We start from the raw sequence: 22,518 nt of genomic DNA on the forward strand, positions 1-22,518 counted from the left end.
TTGGTAATGTACCAAGTCTCGATGCCTTCCTCAGCCAGTCCTTTTAACTCCTGAAAGCGTGGTTTCTTATGAGTAAACGATTTTAATTAACTCTTCTACCAAACACTACGAGTAATAAAAAAACAAAAGGAAACGTGAAAACCCAGCTAAATGACCAAAGCTTCTTTTCGAGTTTCAACGGGTCCTTTTCAACTCGCCGGAATTCGTCCCAAATCCAAGAAGAATCACTCCTCGACCTAGGGTTTTTTGGAATCCCACCACAGCAATCGCCTGTTGAATTGTAATTGGGTTGGGGAATAGCCGATCAGGGAAAAAAAGATGGTACTCAAGCAGAAGATTCACGAAGCATTCAAGGGTGCGGTTGAGAGTATCACAAGCCATCGAACGGTTTCCGCCTTCAAGGAGAAAGGCGTCCTCAGCGTCAACGAGTTCATCATCGCCGGCGACAACCTCGTATCCAAGTGCCCTACTTGGTCGTGGTATACTACAAATATTTCGCTCATTATATCCGCACATAGTACTAATTCAATTCCCAAATTGCCGACGAATACTTTATAAAACTGTAGCCTAGCTTTGAATTGGTTTTGATACAGCTGATATTCGAGTTGGTAGTTAATACTTGATTTTGGTATTATGGTTTGTACTTGTGGCAGCTAAGTAGTAATAGCATGGGCTCTTGAATATCAAAAAATCTGTACCATTCCTGTCTTTAAGCTCAGGCGAGGTTCTAAATTCATTTACTCACACTTATTGTTGGTAGAGCTCTATTTTAAATCAGCTCTAGTTGTGTTTCTTGTGTATGGAAATTTTGATGTAGCTAAAACTTGCTTAGGCCTTAGTGAAATATAATTTTAAGGGGTTGTTTGCGCACGTGAGCAATAAACAGACGGTTTGATGTTGCGATTTTTTTTCCTTTTTGGATAGATCTTTTGTGCGATCTTGAGAGTATATCTTTCCCTGGAAGTCGCTGTGTGTAATCAACCATAATTATCTTCTTCCTAAAACTTACAATGTTGATTGAGCAGCAGTTCTCCTCAATTGATTCCTCTTTTTAATAGGGCACTTAATCGCTATGAAGACTGTTGGTAGAAAATTATGTGTAGGGAGTGTGTGCATGTTTATTAAGTCTATGCAGTATATTTTGCATTTTCACTACTTCTAAGTGCTACTTCATTGGTAGGGAATCAGGTGAGCCAAACAAGAGGAAGCCATATTTACCTGCCGACAAGCAATTCTTGATAACAAGGAATGGTACGGGTTATATTTTTGGTACCTGTTTTCTTTACTTGCTATTTTATTTTATTTTATTGTTTTTGTTCATAGCTTCCCCTTTTTTTTTTCCTTTTTGATTGATCGAATTGATGTGGGTGGCATTTTTAATACCTTGTGTGTGATTGTGACTTTTAACACATTCAACTTTTATTAACTCTGAATGTTTTGTTAAATTTCTTTAGAATGATTGTGGAATTGTGAGTGCTGAAAGTAATGGAGTACTTTGGTACATGAAACCCTAGGATACAATACATATTTGTCCATTGAAAGTTTGGCTACCTCGCAGTTTTACTTATAGATTACATCTGTCAATCTAACTTGCTCATGCAAAAGGAAATTCAGATGTCTATAAGGATCCATCACGAACCTTTAAAAACCAAATTTGTAGAGCATAAATAAGCACAATTACCAGTGAGTGAATGAGTTAAAATGCATGAAAGTCTGTACCAACAGTCCCCCATAACCAATTGTTGAAATAATTCTTTTTTTTTTTTTCTTGTGATGAATTATGGTGGATTTGAACATTCTTTTAAAATGTAAATTTTCCTCACTCACCCTGAAAAGACTTACTCCCTCCGTCCCATTTTGATAGTCCTGTATTCCTTTTTCATCTGTCCCAAATTGTAGTCCACTTTCCAATTGAAGAATGTAGTTGTATTTTAATTTTCCTAAAATACTTTTATTCAATGTAAGTAGTTGTTACTATAAACTTACCCCATTTAATGAGAGTTGATTCTTTTTTACCATCAATTCAAGTTTCCATAAAGTTGTACCATATTTAATGTGAGGGTATTTTAGGAAAATAGCAATCTAAATTTACTTTTCCAACAAAGTTAACTACTTTTTCTTAAACTGTGTGAAAAATGAAACAGGACTATCAAAGTGGGACGGAGGGAGTATTTTATAGGTCAATGAAAAGCCTGTAATTTGTGGTTCCTAAATCAAGGTTGAATCTGTACAATGATCCGACTGTATGGGTTTTGTCCTTCCAGAATAATATATTTGAGCTTCACATAATTAAGCATTTTAATTTTTTGGGCATATTATACCTTGTAAAATTAAATTGGCCACAGTCCACTGCATTTCACTTCGTCTTAAATGCCAATTTGAGGATTTTACTAGCTCTAGGGACACAAATCAAGTAATATGTAACGGTTCGCTATCTATGTTCTAATAACAAGGTTTTTTGGCATTTAACTGTTGAAATGTCATGCTTTTTGCACAGAGCATGTCATGCTTTCGGCATATGTTTTACTTTGAAACTGCTCATGTATTATTTTTTGCTAGACTTTTTATTCATGTCATTTGCTTGGTTAAAAACTTTTGCTATGTATACAGTGCCTTGTCTTCGGAGAGCCGCATCAGTAGAGGAAGAATACGAGGCTGCTGGGGGTGAAGTTTTACTTGATAATGAGGACAACGATGGTTGGCTGGCCACACACGGGAAACCGAGAGGTTATTTTTTTTTTCCTTGTTAAACTCGTGTATGACCTGTGAAGGCCACTTATAGCTTTTGACTTATATATATATATATATTTTTTTCCCTCCCACAGAAAGCAAAAGTGATGACAACGAAAACTTGCCTTCTATGGACACACTAGAAATCAGCAAGAAGAATACCAAGAAGAATACCATCCAGTCAATTCCATCATACTTTGGAGGTGAAGATGAGGACAATATTCCAGAAATGGATGAGTTAGAGGATGTTGACAATCTTATTGAGACAGATCCTGTAAGCTTCTCACAAGGACATTTCTATATTAGTGCCTACATACTCTTTTTTTGGTGTAAAATTACTTTTTTTTCATTTTTCTTGCATTGGGGAAGTGATTGATGATATATGGTGTAATACATATGTTGGAACTTGTTTGGCTCTTTTTCCTGCAAATTTCAACTGCTTTTTGCAATGTATTACTTGCACATGTCCTGTTTATGAATCCACATTGATGCCGATTTATTTTGTAGGGGATGATTTATTATTTGATGGTTGTAAAATTTGATAAAACCCAATGGATATAAGTAATATTTGTTGTTTTAACCAAGCACATATGTATATAGACTACTACGAAATATAGACTGGCACTACTTAGACATATTTAACTTTTTCTTTTCATATATCCAACATGTACATGACTCTGTTAATTTTTTTTTTTAATTCAACATGTGATGATAGTTCCTTTAAAACTTGGTTTTGCACTTCAGAGCAAGTGGTGTCTTGGCCTCTACATGTCAAGTTTCTAATTTATTATTTTTTTTTACTTTATAAGCAAGCAATTGACCTGTCTATGCTTTTAACTTTATAAATGTTTTGCATCCTTCTGTGGGATTTTGAGTACTGTAACTTAACAATCAGAGATAGAACTTTCTTTGTTATTTAACCACCTCGGTCAATCCAATCGACAAAAGTATTAAAACCTTGATTGATAGGAGAATATAGAGCCTCTGATGTGAATTTGGTTGACTTCTTATGGTGTGCTCGTTGCTTCCGCACCCTGGAGCCTTCTGTTTGTATGAACTAATCTGTTTCCTTCCTGGGAAAGAAAATTGAACTTTTTTGGCCATCATGCAGATAAAATGTGCAAATAAGAAGCTCCATTTCGTCCTTTTGTATGTATTACAGTCTTCTTTGCTGCAATTGTTTATATGTCCTTATCATAGAGAACCTTGTGTATCTTTCATGTTCTTTAAACTGCTGCTTCACGTGCTTGTATAAACCAATTACAATTTGGCAATAGACTAAAATGGCTGTCAATATTCTTTCAATTCTTTGATCTCTGATGTCAAGAAATTGTTTATTTTCCGGCAGCTTGATTGGATTATTATTTACTTGTCAAATTACATGATTTATTCAGGCAACACTTGAGACTCCATACCTTGTGGCGCATGAACCTGATGATGACAATATTCTGAGAACCCGAACATATGATGTTAGCATAACGTAAGTTGTCTTTACGTTTTGCACAAGTATGGTGGATCTTTCTGTGTTGTGTCTATATATATATATATATATATATATATATATATACATATACATACATATTGATCGTCGGACTGTCCTTTGTCTTTCCTTTGTAGGTATGACAAATATTATCAAACTCCTCGCATATGGCTGACTGGCTATGATGAGGTGGGTCTTGTGTGTTTGATTGGCCTGTAATGTTGGATTATCAAATGTAAGATGCATCATAAACGAAATGCGTTTTTGGGAATATGCTACTTTTTCTCTTGGATAATACTCCAATATGGCTCATAGGAGGGTTATAGTTTCAGCTTCTTGAGATAATTTTAACCTTTAGATTTGGTCTATCAATCTGAATGAGACATATCACGCATCAGGGCTGCTAAATCACTTAGGATTACATTATCGAGAATTATACATGTTAATGTAATTGGTTGACAATTTTGGCAGTTTTGTCAGAGCTGTACAGTCCAAGATTTACAGTAGATTAGAGGCTAAACTTCATGTTTATGCTTGACCTTACCATAAGTAGTGTCAAGTTGATATTCTCAGCTTATATTAGTCAAGTTGATATTCTCACCTTACCATAAGTTTTCTTTTGGAGAACCATACTTGAGCCCGATTGAAGTTGGGGCTGAAACATCTAGGTACTCAACTTTTCTTTATTGTTAATTGGCTGAAACAATTATCGTACAGTTGAGCTGAATCTTTTTTATGGATTTGTAGATCTTTTCTTACTTGCAGTTGACTATCACATATATTGGTTCTTGTGTGGCAGTCAAGGATGCTTCTAGAATCCAAGCGTGTTCTTGAAGATGTTAGTCAAGACCATGCACACAAAACGGTGAGACATTATTGTTATACTTCAGCGACATATATAATATTACTATAAGCAAGTTAAATTCCATTTAGTCTTTGGACTGGAAAAGATAAATGGGAAATTTGGCTTAGTTCCTGGTACTTGATTATGCTTGAGAATTTTGACACTTTGAAAATATTTTGGTTGAGGCGGCTCTGGCTGGAATATTGTTTCCAAATTGGGATTTTGATTGAAAAGGATGTTAGAATTTGAGTGTATAATTGCTATATCTGAATATTTGGGTCTGTTGCGTTAAATGAAGTTGTTAAACTTTATATTTATGATTCAAAATTGAATTCTGCATAATCTTTGTCCCAGAGGATTGGCGTTTACCACTAATCGTTTATCACAACTTTTTTTTTTTTTTATTTGATGTACTTCACTTATACTGTTGGCCAATACATGAAATCAGGTAACTGTTGAGGATCATCCACACTTGTCTGGAAAACATGCATCCATTCATCCATGCCGCCATGGAGCTGTGATGAAGAATCTCATTGATGTTCTTATGTCACGTGGTGGTGAACCAGAAGTGGACAAGTAATATGATTATTCTTCTAACTTGTCGGCAAGAAGATTTGGCTGTTAATGGTTATCAAAAAGGGAAAAAACCAAAACAATTTCAGCATAGTATTAGATTTGTCAGATTCATTGAGGATTAGTACTTGGAACTCATTTCAAGTTGGGCTTGTGTAAAGGAGGTTCATGCTTAAAACTTGGAAACCTTTTCTCTCTTTTTTTCCCCCTTTTCTTGGCCAATTAAAACTTTGAAACCAATTAATTTATTAGAATCTATTGAAGCTTGAACTCCAAATTTTTGAGCATTGTCTGCTAGATTTTCTGAAACATTCTTTTGCAACATTTTATGGAGAATATGTGAAATTGTATAAGGGGAAATTGCTTCAGAGGTGAAGGTGAATTTCATATGAATTTTCCTGTTTGTTCACAAGGGGTTCGTGACAGGTTTGCTAATTCTTTGATTCCAGTTGGTAAGAGGGATTTTGAACTAAGAAAGAGACCCTAGAATCTAAAAAAGGCTCTACTGATTGAAGAAGAAAAATGTGATTAAGGATGATACAAAGAATTTGAGACATAAAGACTTTAAGAATGATATGTTGATATGTGTTTGTGTACTGTAAAAAGTTGAGTATGAAATGGCTAGGTTGATTAACCGGACAATGCACACTTCTTTTTGTGGTTTATCTCCTGCAGCCACGGGGTGGGGCTTGTGACGAGTATGCATTCACGTATTCTCCCCATGTACATATTTATGATGGTTGATTAGTTCGAGTAGTACCTTCAATTTGGGCTGTGCGATCGTTCTTTATTTTATAGTTCACTTCTTTGTCTTGTAAATTAAAGTCCAACGTAGAATTGCCAATTATAGCTCTGTACATTATAAAAATGTTTCGCAGCTGTCTTAAGATTATTGATGTTCTTTTACTAAGGTGCTGATCTCTACTAGCTGGTATCACAGGTACCTATTCTTGTTCTTAAAATTCATAGCCTCAGTGATTCCAACTATTGAGTATGATTATACAATGGACTTTGATCTTGGTAGCTCCAGCAGCTAGTCTAGAGGTAAGTGTCTACTCTTAGTTGTTATTGACATGTTAAAGGTTTAATGCCAGTCTTACGAGCCTTTCTAGTCTTTATACTCTCGCCACCTGTGGAAGGAGTTTCATGTCATCAAGTAAATTAGCTTTTCTTATGATTAAACATTGTCATTTATGGCATCCTTTTTCAATTGTGCATTCGTTTCTATGGCAGTGATATTTTCGGTGTTTCTCTTATGCATGGTTTTCCTAACAGGTGGATGCTGCAAGTATATCGTGTAAAGCTCAAGAAATCAACTTTCATGTACTTCCAGCCTGCTCCGTGCTTGTACATATCCCCACTCAATAAGGTTCCTTTCAAACTTCGTCATTTGATGGTATCAGCCTACACTTGAGGCTGAAATTAATGGTGTAAATTTGTACAAACGCACTTGACTTAATTTGTGGTTTGTCAAATTGTAGACGGGCGACCTCATCAACATTCATGGCTAAGTTAAATGTCAATATTTGCTTAATTTATATAGTGGGTAGCCTGTGTGGGGTCCTATCATGTACACAATGAATGGCAAGTGTAACCCCGGGAGTTTGGTTTGCAGCCCAATGTGCTGGTGGCGGCAGAATGCGCTAGTTTTGTCTTGCCTTAGCATTTCTATTTTCAACTTTTCGAGGGGGGCTTTCATTTGGTATCAATATACCTGTGGTAGAGAAGGAAGAAGAAGAAAGATCAGAATTGAGTTGTTACCTAATTTTTCTATGGTTACAATCAGTTGACGTAATTCTGTACTAACTACGTATCTACTCAAGGACAATGTACTTACCAGAAAAGAAACCAAACAAAATCTGCTGGAAACCATACCGATTGTTTTGGCAAAAAACTTACCCAGGAAACAAATATGGATATTGCAACATAATAATATGCGTTTGCAAGTCTATTGTTGCTTAATTTTTTTCATATGTTTTAGCTGTTTTCACCTTTAAATGCTTTCATGAATCTAAAAAATCGCTAATTTGGTCCTTCAACATTTTTACTTTAGTTGAATCCATCCTTGAAATTTTTTTAGCCTAATTTAGTCCTTAGACAATAAACACTAAATATTGTAGTTAATTTGGTCCTTCTGCAGCAACACCACCAGTAAAAGTTTCTCCAAAAAAAAAATCACAGGTCAACTAAGGGCAATATAAGTACTGTAAGCAAAGTCTCATGATAAATTTTTCATTAAATAGGGAAGAGAACAGAATTCGATTAAATTGGGGAAGAAAACAAAAACTGGTAAATTGATTCAGACACAAAAATCACTACTATGGTTTGTTCTTCTTCTCTACTTGATACCCCCTCCAATGTTTGTTTGCTAGAGTTTTCCATTTCCCCCTCTCTCATTGGCAATACATAACACGCTAACACACACACACGAGTCCATTGAAAACCTGAATCAATGAAGAAATAGGAAATTCGGAAAAAAAAAATTTTTTTTGCTACTTTTATCTTCATTAGAAGCAGTAGTGGAGCCGGCTGTGGCCGCTGCGGCCCTGCTTGCTCAAACATTTGTCACACACACAGTACAACAATAGGTTTTTACCATTGGTTTTCCATTGTGGCATTTTCACAAACAGTTTGAGGGCATAAAAATTATATACACCTAATTTTTCTCTAATTATTGTGGTACATAACTTAGCCCAATTGTATGCAATCCAACCGAAAATTTCGGTCTTTCACAGTTAATAGCATATTTAGCTCATTGAGAGAAGTAACAGCAGAAAACCCACCTGCAACCAAAAAAAAATTAAAGATTGTACCGAAATGCTCCCTTGTCCAGTAAGATCTACGTATTTACTAGTCCCAAACACAGTCTTTTTAGGCTCCCCTTCCCCTCTAGTGTAAGATAGATATGTTATACAATAATTGTTGTCTTCAGAAAGAAAAAAAAGAGAGAAGTAACAGCAGAAGATCAATCTACTTTTTTTTTAAAATCATATTTTGTCACAAAACCACTAAATAAATACACAACAATCAAACATTTAAATCTTAGAGAGTTTCAAGTAGACAAGAATTGCCTTTGCCGCCACTGTAGCATTCTTTACCACTTAGTTTTGGTGTCTCCCATTTATTTTTCTCAAATTTCAACACTTGAGTTGTCCACATAAAAAGCTCCCTGAGTTTAGATGATAATTTAGAGTTTTGGAGATCTAAAATGTGTGATGATACTGCAAAATGCTGGAGAATATGGACCTGAAGAGGATTTCGAGGGGAAGTTTTATCAACTGAAAGGTTGGTGATTGAGTTGAGTGGAAGATGGTGATTATTGAGAATTTGTTGCCAATTTCTTTTTCCTCCCCACTTTAGTAGACAATTTCGGTTTTTCTCCCCTAATTAATAGTCAAATATAATCTAGGTATGATCTCGCTTGTAATTCCTGTATTACCCTTGGTTGACTAGTGATTTTTTGGTTGGAGAAACTTTTATTAGTGGTGCTGCCACAGTGGGACCAAATTAGCTAGAGTATTAAAGTTTAAGGACTAAATTAAATTAAAAAACGTTTAGGGAAAGTTAGCTTAAGTAAAAAAGTTAAAGAACTAAATAAGCGATTTTCCCTCATATAAAGTTGTAATTTGAGAAAGTTTTATATATATTTGGGATAATTTCAGAAACCTCCCTTGAGTTTTATTTTTCCTTCTTATTCCTTTCTTTTTAATTTTCGCCAATAAAACTGTAGAACCACCACTATTACTTTTAATTTCTATTGTTACTAAATGTCTAACTAATGATTTTTTTTGACGAGTTAACTTTATATGTAATTCAATATTTTTGCTGATCTTTGTTTTCTATTTTTGGTAGTAAAATTAATAATAAATAAAAAGAAATGGTCCAAAAGCACAACTAAATTATGACAATCCCACCATTCAAAAATTTCATAAATTCTAAATGAATTATTTCAACATTTTCTTTTCTATCTTATAAATTTAAATTTATAATAAAATATTATCAAAAGTATCTTATCATAGTGATAAAATAATTATTATAGTTGTTTATCAAACAGTAGGTATGGAAATGAAAATTTTGATACTTTTTCCGTATAATTATATTAGATAATTTTATAATTTTATAGGGAAGTAAATTAAAATTTGCCGCATAAGGGCATTTTTTGATATTCATTTAAAAATTTGGCCAAATCAATATAATTTTAAGATTTTGTTACTAAAACTATCAAATTAAGGGAGATAGGTGTAATTTTTTAAATTTTAGGGAGCTTATTGAAATGCTCAAAAATCTCAGGGGAGGTTTCTGAAATTATCCCTATATTTTTGCAACTTTAAGAATTACTACTGATTTTACCAGAATCTTATTTGATTAAAAATCAATCAATAAATAAATAAACGGCCTTCGCGGTTTAATACACTATTTGCTATATAGAGGGGGACTGCAGTGCAGTTTCCCGGTGCGTTTGTCTACGTTGTAGCCTCCGCCCGAAATTCCCACACATACGGCAGCGGAGAAAGTGGAGATGGCTGCGTGGTGCTGGGATTACTGGGTGGCAGAGGCTCTCTTAAAGCTCGAGTCTTTAAAGGTTATGCGATCTCTGAGACCCATCCACCTTATTCGCCCCGAATCCAACCAAACGGAATCAGATGAGCTAGAGTTTTACGATGGATTGCGGCAATGGGATAGAGCCTCCGTGGAAGTTCAAATTTCAGAAACCACATTCCAAAAATGGCTGCAAGACATTCCCAGTTCCGGTACTACATTTGCTTCCCTCCATCCCATTTACCTACTGAAAACTTGTGGAGTGATTAATTTTGTTTGAGAAGAAGCTCTTTTTTTTTATGCATGTTTCTTGCTGGGATTCTATTTTTGAAGGATGAAGAAAAGAAAAGCAAGTAGAAAACTTGTCACGAATTGCATGTGCATTGTTTTGGTATTTTATGTTTTATTGAATTGATAAAACAGGGGATGACACTGTAATTGGGAACGGTGAGGATGATGATGGAGCAGGGCCATGTGGTGGAAAGTTCAAGAAGTTATTAATTTTCTCTGGGAATGATTACCTGGGCTTGAGTTCCCACCCAACTGTTATCAAGGCCGCTGTAAAGGTGATTTTTTTTAATCAATGTGTTGTTGAGTTATGGATTCTCCTGATATCAAATGGAGAATTTTGGTTAATAACTTGTGTTGTGTTGTGGTTTCCCCTGACAAATTAGGCAGCTCAGTTGCATGGGATGGGACCCAGAGGTTCTGCATTAATTTGTGGTTACACAAATTACCACAGGTTGCTGGAGTCGGCGTTGGCAGACTTAAAGAAGAAAGAGGTAGTTTCAAAATTTTCATTCAGTACCCAGTAAATGCAGATTTTTCAAAAGGTTTATTGATAATATTTTTATTTCAAAACTCTAAACAATCAAGTGATAAGAAAAGTGGTTATGACCATCCATATGATAAAATATTTAGTTAGGCATGATTCAACTAGGTCATGGTTGCAATGAAGCTTAAACCCAATGAATTGGTTCTTGCCTCCCATGTCTATTGCAGCAATATATTCATTATAGATTTCATTTCTTTAGAAGGCAATGTATATCACGTATAAACAAATGGGATGTAACTTCCTATTTCATGTACTGTGGTCAATAGATGGTCAAACTTTACCTGCTATGCTTTTGATCATAATGAAGGGTTGATGCTGCTGGATTTAGACTGATGAATTCTTGCTCTAATGTCACATATTAGGATTGCCTTCTTTGTCCCACAGGCTTTGCAGCCAACATGGCACTTATCACAGCAGTTGGAAGTGTTGGTTTGCTGTTAGCTGAAGGGGGAAAACCTAAAAGGGATGAAAGAGTTGCCATTTTTTCTGATGCACTCAACCATGCATCAATTATCGATGGTATCCGCCTTGCTGAGAAACAAGGGAGTTTAGTCAACATTGTCTACCGACACTGTGACATGGTCCACCTTAATTCGTTATTGTAAGTTTCTGTGATGCACTTTGTCAATTCTTTTTCTGTCATTTCTGTATTATTTTACCATATTTGTGCATCTCACAACAATATATTTGTATATAACAGGTCAAGTTGCACGATGAAGAAGAAAGTTGTTGTTACTGATAGGTTAGTCATACCACATGGTTGTGGTCACTTCAGCTGTTTCGCGAGTCAGAAACATTATCCTGGAAATATGTGCAAAAAGAATGTTTTTGCTGTGATTGGGATTGTGGGCCAGAGTTGAAACTTCATATATCTATGTCAGAGAGATCGAACAATGAGAGGCTTTAAATAGTTTGATTCAGTTGCAAAATTGTCTAATGCTCATCATATTATCCTCTAAAAAAAAATTTAAGCTGGTCTCATGCTGCTTAGTTCTCTCAGTGTAGACTCGTAGTTCATCTTCTGTGATGATTGCCATACTATCTGCTTATCTGTTTTATCCTTTTCCTTTGAAACTCCATCATTCTCTTGGTTATTGTACCAACGACTGGTTACTAATTTAGTAACAGAGTAACTAATGTTTTAGAAGTAGAGATGGAGCTATTCCTGGTGATAAAGGGGCCTCCAATCACCTTGTGGTTACGCTTCGACCCTATCTCTCAGTTGCCTGTTTTCTTTGCTAGCTTGTTCAGTATGGATGGAGACTTTGCACCAATAGCTGAGCTTGTGAAGCTACGCAGGAAGCATGGTTTTTTGTTGGCAATTGACGATGTAAGTGTCTTGTAAGTTGATATGCAATTCAAATTTTAAAAGTTGATTGCATGATATGTAATTAGTAAGGTTGTCATGGCCGTATGTGAACACGTCAAAGTTTCCCCTAAGTCTCTTGACTTGTCATTTTAGTGATGAAGTCCATATGGAGTATTTACTGGATGAAAGATGAACTTCATATCTAGGAATCACTTTGATTATATTTTGCCTGAGGTTTAGCATATCTTTTAATTTTTCATCAGTAAAAAGTAACTAATCCAGAAAAGTGCTTGTTGCATAATTTCTCTAGGCTCATGCAACATTGGTTTGTGGCAAAACTGGTGGTGGTGCTGCAGAGAAGTTCAAGTGTGAAAATGATGTTGACATTTGCATAGGCACTTTAAGTAAGGCTTCTGGTTGCCATGGTGGATTTATAGCCTGCAGGTAATTTTGCTAATTGCCTGTTTGAAGGTAGTGGGCTTTTGTTTGGAAGGAAGGGGGTAAAAAGAAACGAGAATTCCACACACACTCTTTTTTCCAAGTTAAGCGGTCCCTAATGGTTTTTCAAAGTTAAATTCTGTTTAGGAGTTCTGTTTTGCTCTATCCTGTTCTAGTGGTGCAAGTTGTTATGCTTAAATATCTTTTACTGTTAATTGCATCAGTTTCTTAGATTTGTTAAAATCTCAGCCAACCGTTCGCTTTTGTTCATTTTTATTTAGTTTTTTGTTTGTTCAGAAACTGATAGATGATAACGAATTTTTTTTTTTCATTTAAAGGTTTGTAATAAGTATGTTGTGTCTGGATCTTGGATAGATTGCCTTCCAGTGACAAATAAGAAATTAAAAATCAAACATACAGGGATGAATTTATCAGTGATTGTTTACACTAGTGGTGCAATTAATGTTTAATAATATATCAACATTTTCCATTTGATGCTAAATTAACAGCAAGAAATGGAAGCAACTGATACAGTCGAGGGGTCGCTCTTTCATATTTTCAACTTCTACTCCGGTACCAATTGCTGCAGCAGCACACGGTAAGCTTTAGTTTATAGAATTGGAGCGGGATAGCCTATCCAGTCCCTCACATTGTAGTAGTTCAATTCAAGCACTTTTGCATATTGACGGGGATACCAGGTGCCAATTTATGTGCCATGAACTTCTATAAATTAATGAGCTATCAATAGCGTAAAAAGACATTGCGGGGCCATAGTCGAATTGATTTCTAAATGCAGTCGATGTCTCAACTTCGCATGACTAAGTTCGTGAATTTAACGTGAAAGCTTTTAACTGAAGAGACGACTAAATATTGTAACTAAGAAAGGATAGCGATTTTGTAAATTGGGGCTTTAATCTTTCTTTTCTTAGATTCTTTATTGAATTTAACTTATTCCGTTTGCAGCTGCTGTTAATGTAGCAAAACAGGAGACATGGCGTAGAAAGGCCATTTGGAATCGGGTACTAGAATTCCGTGCCATGACAAGAATTCCCATTACTAGTCCCATTATATCCCTTATTGTAGGGAGTGAAGTGAAGGCCTTGGAAGCTAGCCGGTAATTCCCCTCTTTCCCCCATCCCTCTCTCTCTTTAAAAGTTTCTGTGTCATCATTGCTCCTAACCATGTGAATGATGATGAATAGGCATCTTCTGAAATCTGGTTTTCATGTAACCGCTATAAGGCCCCCAACAGTGCCTTCGAACTCATGCAGGTTTGTCGGACGCTGGAATCTTTTTGATGATCCTAACTTCTTTGCCATTTATATGCTGTTGTCCAAACCACACAATTCACTGTTGTATCCTGCGTCAATGCATTATTTTTGTCATCCATTTTGGAATGGTTCCTCCTGCGCTTACTATATGGTGAAGTTGCAAAACCATTCTTGTTAGTTGTACCTTTAAGTGTCTTAGGTGCAGTAACTTGACAATAATTTGGTTTGTTCTGCAAATTTTTCTTGTTTACTTTAGGCTTTCTGATCATATCAAAATTGCGTTTTCTAGGTTAAGGATAGCTCTGAGTGCTGTGCACACGCGGGATGATTTGAGAAAGCTCGTAACTGCATTGTCTGAATGCATCAATTTTGAGGAGATAGGATTCAATTGTAAAAATTATTCATCCAAACTGTGATCCTATTTGCTCCTTTATATAATTGCTTAAGACATCTTTTTACTGATAAGATTTGCAGCTTTAAGTTTTTTTATTCCCTAGATATAACCATCTAGATTTTGGTAAAATAGTCTGAAATGATCCACCAATCCTCCTCCATCCATTTTCTTCCACTATGTCAGCTGAAGTGGATAAGGGAGATTCAATATCTTCAGTTGGAGTAGATGCAGTGTATCCTTATTGCAAGTATCAGGACGAGAAAAAGTAACAAGTTAAAAATGGACAAAAGAAGCTACACATTGAGAGACTTGGTGAAATAAGTACTAATAAATCACCAGCCAACCCTTGTTGCTCCAACATGCAATGTTCCGTTCCCCCAGGAGAGGGATCAAATCTTCACAGTTTCATTCACTAATGAAACTGAAATCCTAAACTCTAGGACCTTGGAAAACATCCTACTGCCCTCAAGCTCTTGGGCCCTAAAGAGCAATACTAGCTTCCCGCTCAATTCAGAAACAAATATAAAATGAAAATCAGTTTAAACTTCTAATCACCCAATTCAGCTCAACCCTGGCTGGACTGGTCAGAGGCAGAGTTAGCAGTTGCCAGAGCTAGCCAATTCCCCATTGCCTTCTCAGGGGACAAGCATGAAGCTGATGAAGAGCAGCACTTGGTTGGCTGCTTCTGGAGATGTCCCGTTGTTTCTCTTGCTGCATTATTACCAGAGCCAACCCCACCAGTCATCACTTCCCAAGGTCTACTTGTCTCCCTTTTACCTTCATCGGGCAGCAACTGCAGGATACAATTGCAAAATACCCTCACTAAGCATTTTAACGAATAAACCAGGGCATAAGTTTCATGGCATGGATGCACTCAAAAAGAAAAGGAAGAAAAGAGAAAGGTGGAAACTTTAGTACCTGAGGCATCAAAGTAGTAGTTGCAGCGGGACCTGGTAAAGATGAAGGGAGGCCAGATAATACTTCGACAGAATTATAAGGAACATCATTTAGGTTGATAGGAGTTGTTTTCTTGTTTGCAGTGGTGGTGGTTGTCACGGTGGAGGAGTCACTGTGATCCCCATGGTCATTAGACAATGTGGAGACCGTGACTTTCACAGCACGTCTCTCGGCTAGAGGCTTCACTGGAGAAGTTGGTTGGTGGTGGTTGTTAGTGTTGGTGGTATGGTAGTAAGGGAGCAAAGGGGGAGCCAAGGCAGTGGAGGAAGAGACTGAAGGTGGAGTTGGGACCACTAAAAGATCCTCAACCTGGACCACAACCCGAGGGGACACCATATTGTGGCTAGTAGTGCTACCGGTGGCGGTGTAGTTGCAGATGTTGCGGGCCATGTTTGGCCAAAGGAACGTCCCCTGGGGCTTGCAGATCCTGAACCCACTCTTCAGCCTTTCGATCTTTGCTGCTTTTTTCTCTGCCGTTGCTGCTTCCGCTGCCGCTGCATTTTCTGCTTTCGCTGAACCCTCCAGCTCCCCAACATTTACTACTACTTGTACTTCTTGCTCCTTCGTCCCTTTCTCCAATTCCACGATCTCTTTTCCAGCAGTACCAGACTCCTTTGACACAATTAATTCGGTGTTGGACCGTGCTTCTCCTTTAGCTTCCGGCATGAGCTTCTTTATTTCTTCCTGAATTCCATGTATCCAATCGAGTATGTATCAGTATCATACTTAACAACAGCAGCATATGCAACCAAGATATTTTTGTCATCTATGAATATTAGCACGTTACAACGAGTTACTCAACTAATTAAGAACTAGACACTAAATAGTACTGCATGCAATTAGAACTCGTTTAATTGAGAGAGAACGTCTAAGCTGCAGAGGCTTAAATCAGATTTCTTGAAGCATCAGATAGCTGCTACCTCTATTCCTCTTGCAAAATCTTGAATGACAATTAATTGATCCTTGTACTTCTCCTGCCCCAAAAAATCAAAGTAATATGGTCAAGCAAAGGTTTCTTCAACTTTAAGTACTTGAATGAGACACTAATATGCTTTTTGTAAGTACTCATATACCAGTGAAACGGGTAGTTCGGAAAGATGAGACTTTGAAGAAACCAATGAATTAGCAAGCTGATCGAACTTTTCACTGATGTCGCACTGATTTGACGAAAATCCAATAGCTTGGTTTACCCCTTGCTTCTTGTTGGAGACAAGCTTGTCAATCTCTCTGATCAAGCAAGCAGACCATAAACATTAAAAGAGAAGCACTCAAAGAGAAGTTCATTAGAGCCATTAATTTGCTATTCCGGTGAAAGATGTGATCATTATTAGAAAGTTTAGACTTGACCTTCTTAGCTTTCCAACTTCCTCCTCCAGCTGCTTTCTGGGCGCCATCTCCAGTGCATTTCTGGTAATACAGCAATGTCCACCAAAGAAAAGGTTAAACATTAAAACCCAACAAAATTAAGACATGCAACCGTAACTAGCTATCAGTTTGTGCAAATTAATTAGTACGTAGTATGTGGTATCTATTTTACCTTTTAAGATGGGAAATCTCTTCTTTCAAGAGCCTCAACTCCTTAGCGCAGATAGGGTCCTGAGTGGGGCAGTCACCAGGCTTCCATCCAGGTGGTGGGATCCAATAGGGATCATTCACACCAGCATCCTGCCTTATTTTGACAAGATCAGCACTTTCTAACCAGTACTCCATCGCACCATCCGCATTATGCCGCCTCCTGAACCGTTCTTCTCCACCTGGTGCAAGCTTACCGGCCATGTGCTTGAGGAGATGATCTAACAGCCCAGTGTCCCCAATCTTCTTCCTTGCCTCTGCCCTCAGGTCGGGCCTGAGAATTGGGTTACCAGCTGTGGCCCCCTTGGCTTTCATAACCTCCAAAAGGTTCTTTGTTGCAAGTTGGTACCTTCATACATAGACGCATGGAAAATTAAATTAAGGCAAAAAAAAAACCTAAAAGTCCATTAAATGCTGATAGTTATTGTTTTAATGTCGACGAATACAAGAAACACGGAGTAAACATTTTTTATGTTCTTACCTCTCAGCAGACCATCTATCTTTGGGGTTTTCCATCACTAAGAGTTCCCGGCATTTGTTTCTGCCCCTCCTGGCGTGAGTCTTCTTAAGCTTCTTCTTCTTCTCACGTTCAACTTTCTTTGCCTTCTGTCTGGTAGTACCATTTCTCAGCTTGTACCTCTTTCTCTTGAGATTTCTATTCATCTCTTGGGTCTCCTCTTCTGCCTCAGTTTCTTCGTTTGCAACATCAACCACGTCGTCTTCCCTTTCATCATCATCTCCATCATCTTCTTCCCTTTCTTCTTGTTCATCCTTCTCGTCATCTTCTTTGTTATCATCGTCATCATCACGATCATCATCATCATCATCATCATCATTAACATCGTTATCATCTTCATCTTTAGCTTCTGCTGGTTTTCTAATGACTTCAATTGCCTTTTTACCACCTGTTCTAAAACTCGAAGGAGACCGAAGGTTGCCACTTATGTTTTCGTTGTGCCTTTCCAGAAACTTGACCTGTCGTCGGGTTCCCCACCGAACCATTCCCATGCCCTTGAGCTCCGTCAAACAGTTGCCATTCCTGTAACTATTGTCCTCTTCAGAAACATTGACTGCAGTAGCATTCACCAACCAGAATCCCTCCAAATGCTTATTCTCGGCAAACTCCTGAGAAGGGATCTGCCGAAGGAGCACTTTGGCAGCAAGCGCTGTTCCCATCACAAACTTCTCATCTAAGGCTGGATACATCTCTCTGATGCTGTTGCTAAAATAGGTTTTAAGCGACTCCATGCTCGGAAATCTCACTGCCACATTCAGCTCTGTCTTCTCACTGACCTGAGAATGGGAAAAGAAATTTTTTTTAAAAAAATTCAACAATAATACATGTATCTGATTTTTGTATTGGAAATTATCTATATAAGCAGTCAGAGGAAGTATGCTAACCATGGCAACTCTGATGGACCTGAGTTGAACAGGAGTTCGAGGAGGTAAGTGAAGATGGTCAATCTCGTAAACAGATCCAACTTCCACTTCCACGTTGTTGAATAGGAAATCTGCAGATTGAACTTCCTGATCCACATCATTTGCTGGGTACCAAAACAACATGTTATCAGAAAACTTTTCTTTTTTCTTTTTTGGATTCTAGTCAGTGCTTTTCAACCTAATTATGCCAAATTTTTATGCTTAGTCCAAAAACAACATAAATGAATCCAAAGCAGAAATTTATTAAAGCTGATACAGCAGGCTCGGGAAAGAACCAAAAGGAAAAAAAGAATGCATTGTGAACGATAAGGACATGTATGTCTGCACAAAGTAGTATTGATCGAGCAGTACCCTTGAGCTGGAATGGGCAGCGGAAGGAGATGGGAAGTGGAGTCGAAGAGTGTACGCCGTTATTGACTGACTGATGATCTTGCAGTTTTGAACACTGATCCATTTCCTGAAAAAGCTAAACCAATCTTCAGACTCAGAACACGCACAACGCACACTCTCACTCTCTTTAGTCTCTTCCTCAGTCTGACTGTGTGAGGTTGGCTGTATATACCATATGTGTAGACAATTTGAGCACAAAACACACACACACACGCACTGAAGGTCTCTCTGGGTTTATAGAGACAGCAAGAATATACAGTTATACACCCCAGCTGGTTACAGCATATACTGTTTAACAATTTTTATCACTACTGTCAGAAATCACTAGTCGCTATACTGCTACGATGACGATCATGCTGTCCTTTACCCTTTTTTTTGGAGAGACATTTATTTTGGGGGGAGGGTGAGGGGGAGGGGGAGGGGAATAGGTCACAATCATTTCAACAAAGATTTGATTTTCGTTGTGTGTGTGCGTGTTTCTGATTGATTAACCAACCAAGGCATGCACACACACGCCCTCCGAGCTGAAAGCTGCTTTTTGTAGCCTCATAATTACACCCAAAAAAAAAAAGACAACTTTTTTAAGGCGCGTGGGTAGCGAATTCTACTCTATTTTAACCTCACCAACTTGGCTAAAGCGCGTCTGCTTGTGAAACAAGAAAGTCGAAAAGAGAACATGGTCAGCAACAGAAAGCAAATGTGAAACTCTGCGTGAGAGGTTTATTGGTTGAGAGAGAGAGAGAGAGGAAGTAGTAGTATTTGTAAATCTAATACACATGCATGGAGAGGATGAAGGAAATCAGTCAGTGAGAACTAACTAACAGCTAGCTTAATTACCATAAAAATGGCTTCTTTGGATTTTCTGAATCGCCTTCGTCGATAGGTTTCCATAAACATCTTTAATCTGCATAAATGGATAAAAACGGAAAATTGGATTTTTTTTTTTTAATTTCAGCATCAAAATTTGACGAAAACAAAAACGAAATTGGACGGAGCTTAAACGGGGACGAGTTAAAAAAGCACAAAGGGACAAAGATACGAGAATTAAATTTCAGCGAAAAGACAGCAGAAAAAGTAGGACTGGAACTAGGGTTTCTAAAAAAGCGGAGAGATGTCTGACAAATAATGAATACTTCTCTCTGGATAGTAATGCGGTTGAGAGGCCAAAAAATATAGAAATCAACCCAGAGGATAGCAGCCTCAGCAAGCTCCAATATCCAACTCTCTCTTCATAGTTGCCCACAAACGGATAAGAAAGGATCACACACGGTACTAAACTTGCAGACCCAGATACGCATGTCCAAATTTTGGAGTAGCTAAAATAAATGTTTCATTCGATATAAACTTTGGGAGTCTTTATAACTGGGAAATCAAAAAATGAGAAAAAAAAAAAGGAAACGAAAATTAAAATGAACGAAGCTGAAAGCAGAAGGAATATAGTAAGACCAGAAAAACTATATACGAAGGAGGAGGAGACAGGTAAGTGTAAGAATAACCACAGCAAAAAAAAAAAAAAAAATTTAAATGCTCCAAAGAATCAAAAGGCATTTGAAATCAGCTACTGTACTTGCGACGAAACCCTAGTTTGGAAAGACGGACTTGATCATGACTTTTTGGTTTTGCTGAAACCCACGGAGCTAGAGCTAAGTACTCGGAAGTGTTTTTTGCCCTTTCCCCTTCATCAGAAAGAGAAGAAAAATGCTTCAGAAACCAAAACCCACCCTGAGCCGTGGATATACTCAGGAAATGGAAAAAAGTGGTACCTCTTGAGGAAAATAATCAAGCCTGCAGGTTAATCAATCTCGTGAACTGTAGTAGGATATATATATATATAATGATTGAAGAGAAAAAAGGCCTCCTTGGATCTTCTACATATACTGTAGTTTCTCCAGAAAGTGATGGTGATATTTTAGAGAGAGAGAGACGGAAATGATGCTTATAAGCAAATATATATATATATATATATATATATGTGTGTGTGTGTATGTATATAAGCATGCAATGCATCGGCACTACCATTTTCATTTGCATTGCCATACGTGCTGTAGGCTGTAGCAATCTCACGTGTCATTGCCGCTGCGATTCTGGGAATATCTCTTTCTGTTTTGGTCCCCGCCACCCTACTTTTGTTCCCAATTTTACCCTTCATCACATTTATCACCACCCAAACAAACATCCCTCCACTCCCACCATCACAGCAGCACCATGCATGCAATTTCAAAATGGCGTCTTTCCTCTTTTCTTTCTTTCTTTCTCTCCTCCTTTTTTTTTTTCATTTCTTTAGTTGATTAAACAAAATTTGTCCACCTTCTGCATAAAAGTTTGAATCGAAGACGATGCAGTGTGTATTACGGATATATAGCTTAAATTGTATAATCTTAAGGGCTAAAATGTTGCTATGGTCAAATATGCATGAGGAATCAATTCACTCGATTTTGATGTTGAGCACATATGTACGTCCTACAAATACACTTTAACTTTACTAATGTGCACAATTATATATCATAGTAAGAGTTACAATATTTTGGCTAGCTATAGGTTTGGACTTTGGGGCGGGTATTTCATATCTAGGTTCTAAATTATTTATGATCTCAATAGAATTTCGCAGACATGAATGGATTAACATTTTTTTTTATATAAAATTTGTAGAAGTTGCTCATGCTTTAATCTTAGATCATAAAATTGGATAATTGCTGGAACTTCTCTTGGGATTTCTGACAATTTCACCTAGCATTCTTCTAATTTTAAAAATTATACTAACATCCCTCGTCAAAATGACGTGACAACATGTCACAATTTGAAGGCCAAATTTGTCTATAATACCCTTTGTGAAACGGCTTCTTGAAATCAAGGTGATTTTGCAAATCATTAGTACTTTTTTTTATTTTACTCAAACAATCATTTTACAAAAGAGCAAATTATCCGGTTGGCCATTAAACTTTTTCAATCGTCGAGTTTTGGTCATTCAACTATTAAAAGTTTGGTTTTGGCTACTAAAATGTATAAATTTAAGACTCGAAGCCATTCTGTTAGCTTTAGTCGTTAAGTTCACCGGTCTGTCTGTCAGCGCAATTTCCAAGACAAAAGAAAGGGTTAATTTAGGAAGTTCAATATGCATCATCTTCTTCTTATTGTATAAACCTAAAAAAGGCAGAGTATCAGAGAAACTACAAGAGAGAAGAAAATGGAAGAAGCCCAGCTTGGAGTAGAAGAAGTAGTAGGACCAAACTCAACGCCACCAAGAGCCGTGCCAGCAAATTTCATTTCCCCATAAGAGGTTTTCTGGAATGAACCCTAAATTGCTAATCCCTTGGGGGAGTAGTAAAGATCCTTGAATTGAGGCCAGTGTAATTTGGGGCATGGAGGTTGGGAGTTCTTGGGAATAGGTTGTTGCCCCTCTCTGTAATTACGCTGCTGACGATGATTTCATTTCAATGCAAACAAACAACCCTGTAAACCTCTTGAGGTTTCTGAAATTATCCCTTTTATCTTTTGATACTACTCTATATAGCTTCAATAGCAGATCGGGAATATCTGATCAAAGCAACCGAAGAACCTGTGCTTAACTTCGACCATCTATAGGCATCTCCTCCCTCAAGTCTGCCTTTCATTCTTGTTACCTCCCTCTCCTCTCCTCTCCAAATTTCAGTACCACCACCCGTTGCATATGATATGAAAGCCTTCTCGTCTTCTTTGGCCTTTTTATTTTTTCCTTCTCTCGAATCTCTGCCACCCACTTGCTGAGTC

General features: G+C 37.3%; 3 protein-coding genes across 7 annotated transcripts; 2 read left to right on the forward strand and 1 right to left on the reverse strand.

Annotated features, from left to right (window-relative positions):
- The first annotated feature begins 13 nt into the window (after positions 1–13).
- On the forward strand, positions 14–7,165 carry LOC140033638 (autophagy-related protein 3-like). 2 transcript variants are annotated; one of them, XR_011837555.1, is made up of 11 exons: positions 14–479; positions 1,181–1,251; positions 2,611–2,727; positions 2,826–3,004; positions 4,125–4,210; positions 4,348–4,399; positions 5,010–5,075; positions 5,503–5,630; positions 6,568–6,671; positions 6,903–6,996; positions 7,109–7,165. XR_011837555.1 is itself a non-coding variant. In XM_072073647.1 (10 exons), exons 1-9 carry the CDS (start codon positions 319–321, stop codon positions 6,662–6,664), a joined length of 957 nt encoding a protein of 318 aa, XP_071929748.1. In that variant the 5' UTR covers positions 14–318; the 3' UTR covers positions 6,665–6,671; positions 6,903–7,165. The 2 variants fall into 2 exon arrangements, 1 of the variants encoding a protein (XP_071929748.1); XM_072073647.1 differs by having other exon boundaries at positions 6,903–7,165.
- Positions 7,166–10,027: 2,862 nt separating this feature from the next.
- LOC113725180 (8-amino-7-oxononanoate synthase-like) lies at positions 10,028–14,483 on the forward strand. Of its 4 annotated transcripts, none has more exons than XM_072073648.1 (11): positions 10,028–10,378; positions 10,590–10,732; positions 10,841–10,948; positions 11,364–11,602; positions 11,702–11,743; positions 12,244–12,331; positions 12,621–12,754; positions 13,258–13,346; positions 13,712–13,862; positions 13,950–14,018; positions 14,308–14,483. In XM_072073648.1, exons 1-11 carry the CDS (start codon positions 10,147–10,149, stop codon positions 14,432–14,434), a joined length of 1,422 nt encoding a protein of 473 aa, XP_071929749.1. In that variant the 5' UTR covers positions 10,028–10,146; the 3' UTR covers positions 14,435–14,483. The 4 variants fall into 4 exon arrangements, with proteins under 4 accessions (XP_071929749.1, XP_071929750.1, XP_071929751.1 ...); XM_072073649.1 differs by having other exon boundaries at positions 12,253–12,331; XM_072073650.1 differs by lacking the exon at positions 13,950–14,018.
- A 156-nt stretch (positions 14,484–14,639) lies between these two features.
- Positions 14,640–19,038, reverse strand: LOC113720495 (protein DYAD-like). The gene is made up of 9 exons (XM_072073093.1): positions 18,733–19,038; positions 18,343–18,485; positions 17,423–18,234; positions 16,907–17,290; positions 16,717–16,776; positions 16,443–16,596; positions 16,290–16,343; positions 15,331–16,053; positions 14,640–15,205 (listed from the first exon to the last, which is right to left on the reverse strand). The coding sequence occupies exons 1-9, from the start codon at positions 18,833–18,835 to the stop codon at positions 14,978–14,980; spliced, it is 2,661 nt and encodes an 886-aa protein (XP_071929194.1). The 5' UTR covers positions 18,836–19,038; the 3' UTR covers positions 14,640–14,977.
- Between the last annotated feature and the right edge of the window lie 3,480 nt (positions 19,039–22,518).

This window comes from Coffea arabica, chromosome 2c (assembly GCF_036785885.1).
Source record: "Coffea arabica cultivar ET-39 chromosome 2c, Coffea Arabica ET-39 HiFi, whole genome shotgun sequence".
Classification (NCBI taxonomy): Eukaryota; Viridiplantae; Streptophyta; class Magnoliopsida; order Gentianales; family Rubiaceae; genus Coffea; species Coffea arabica.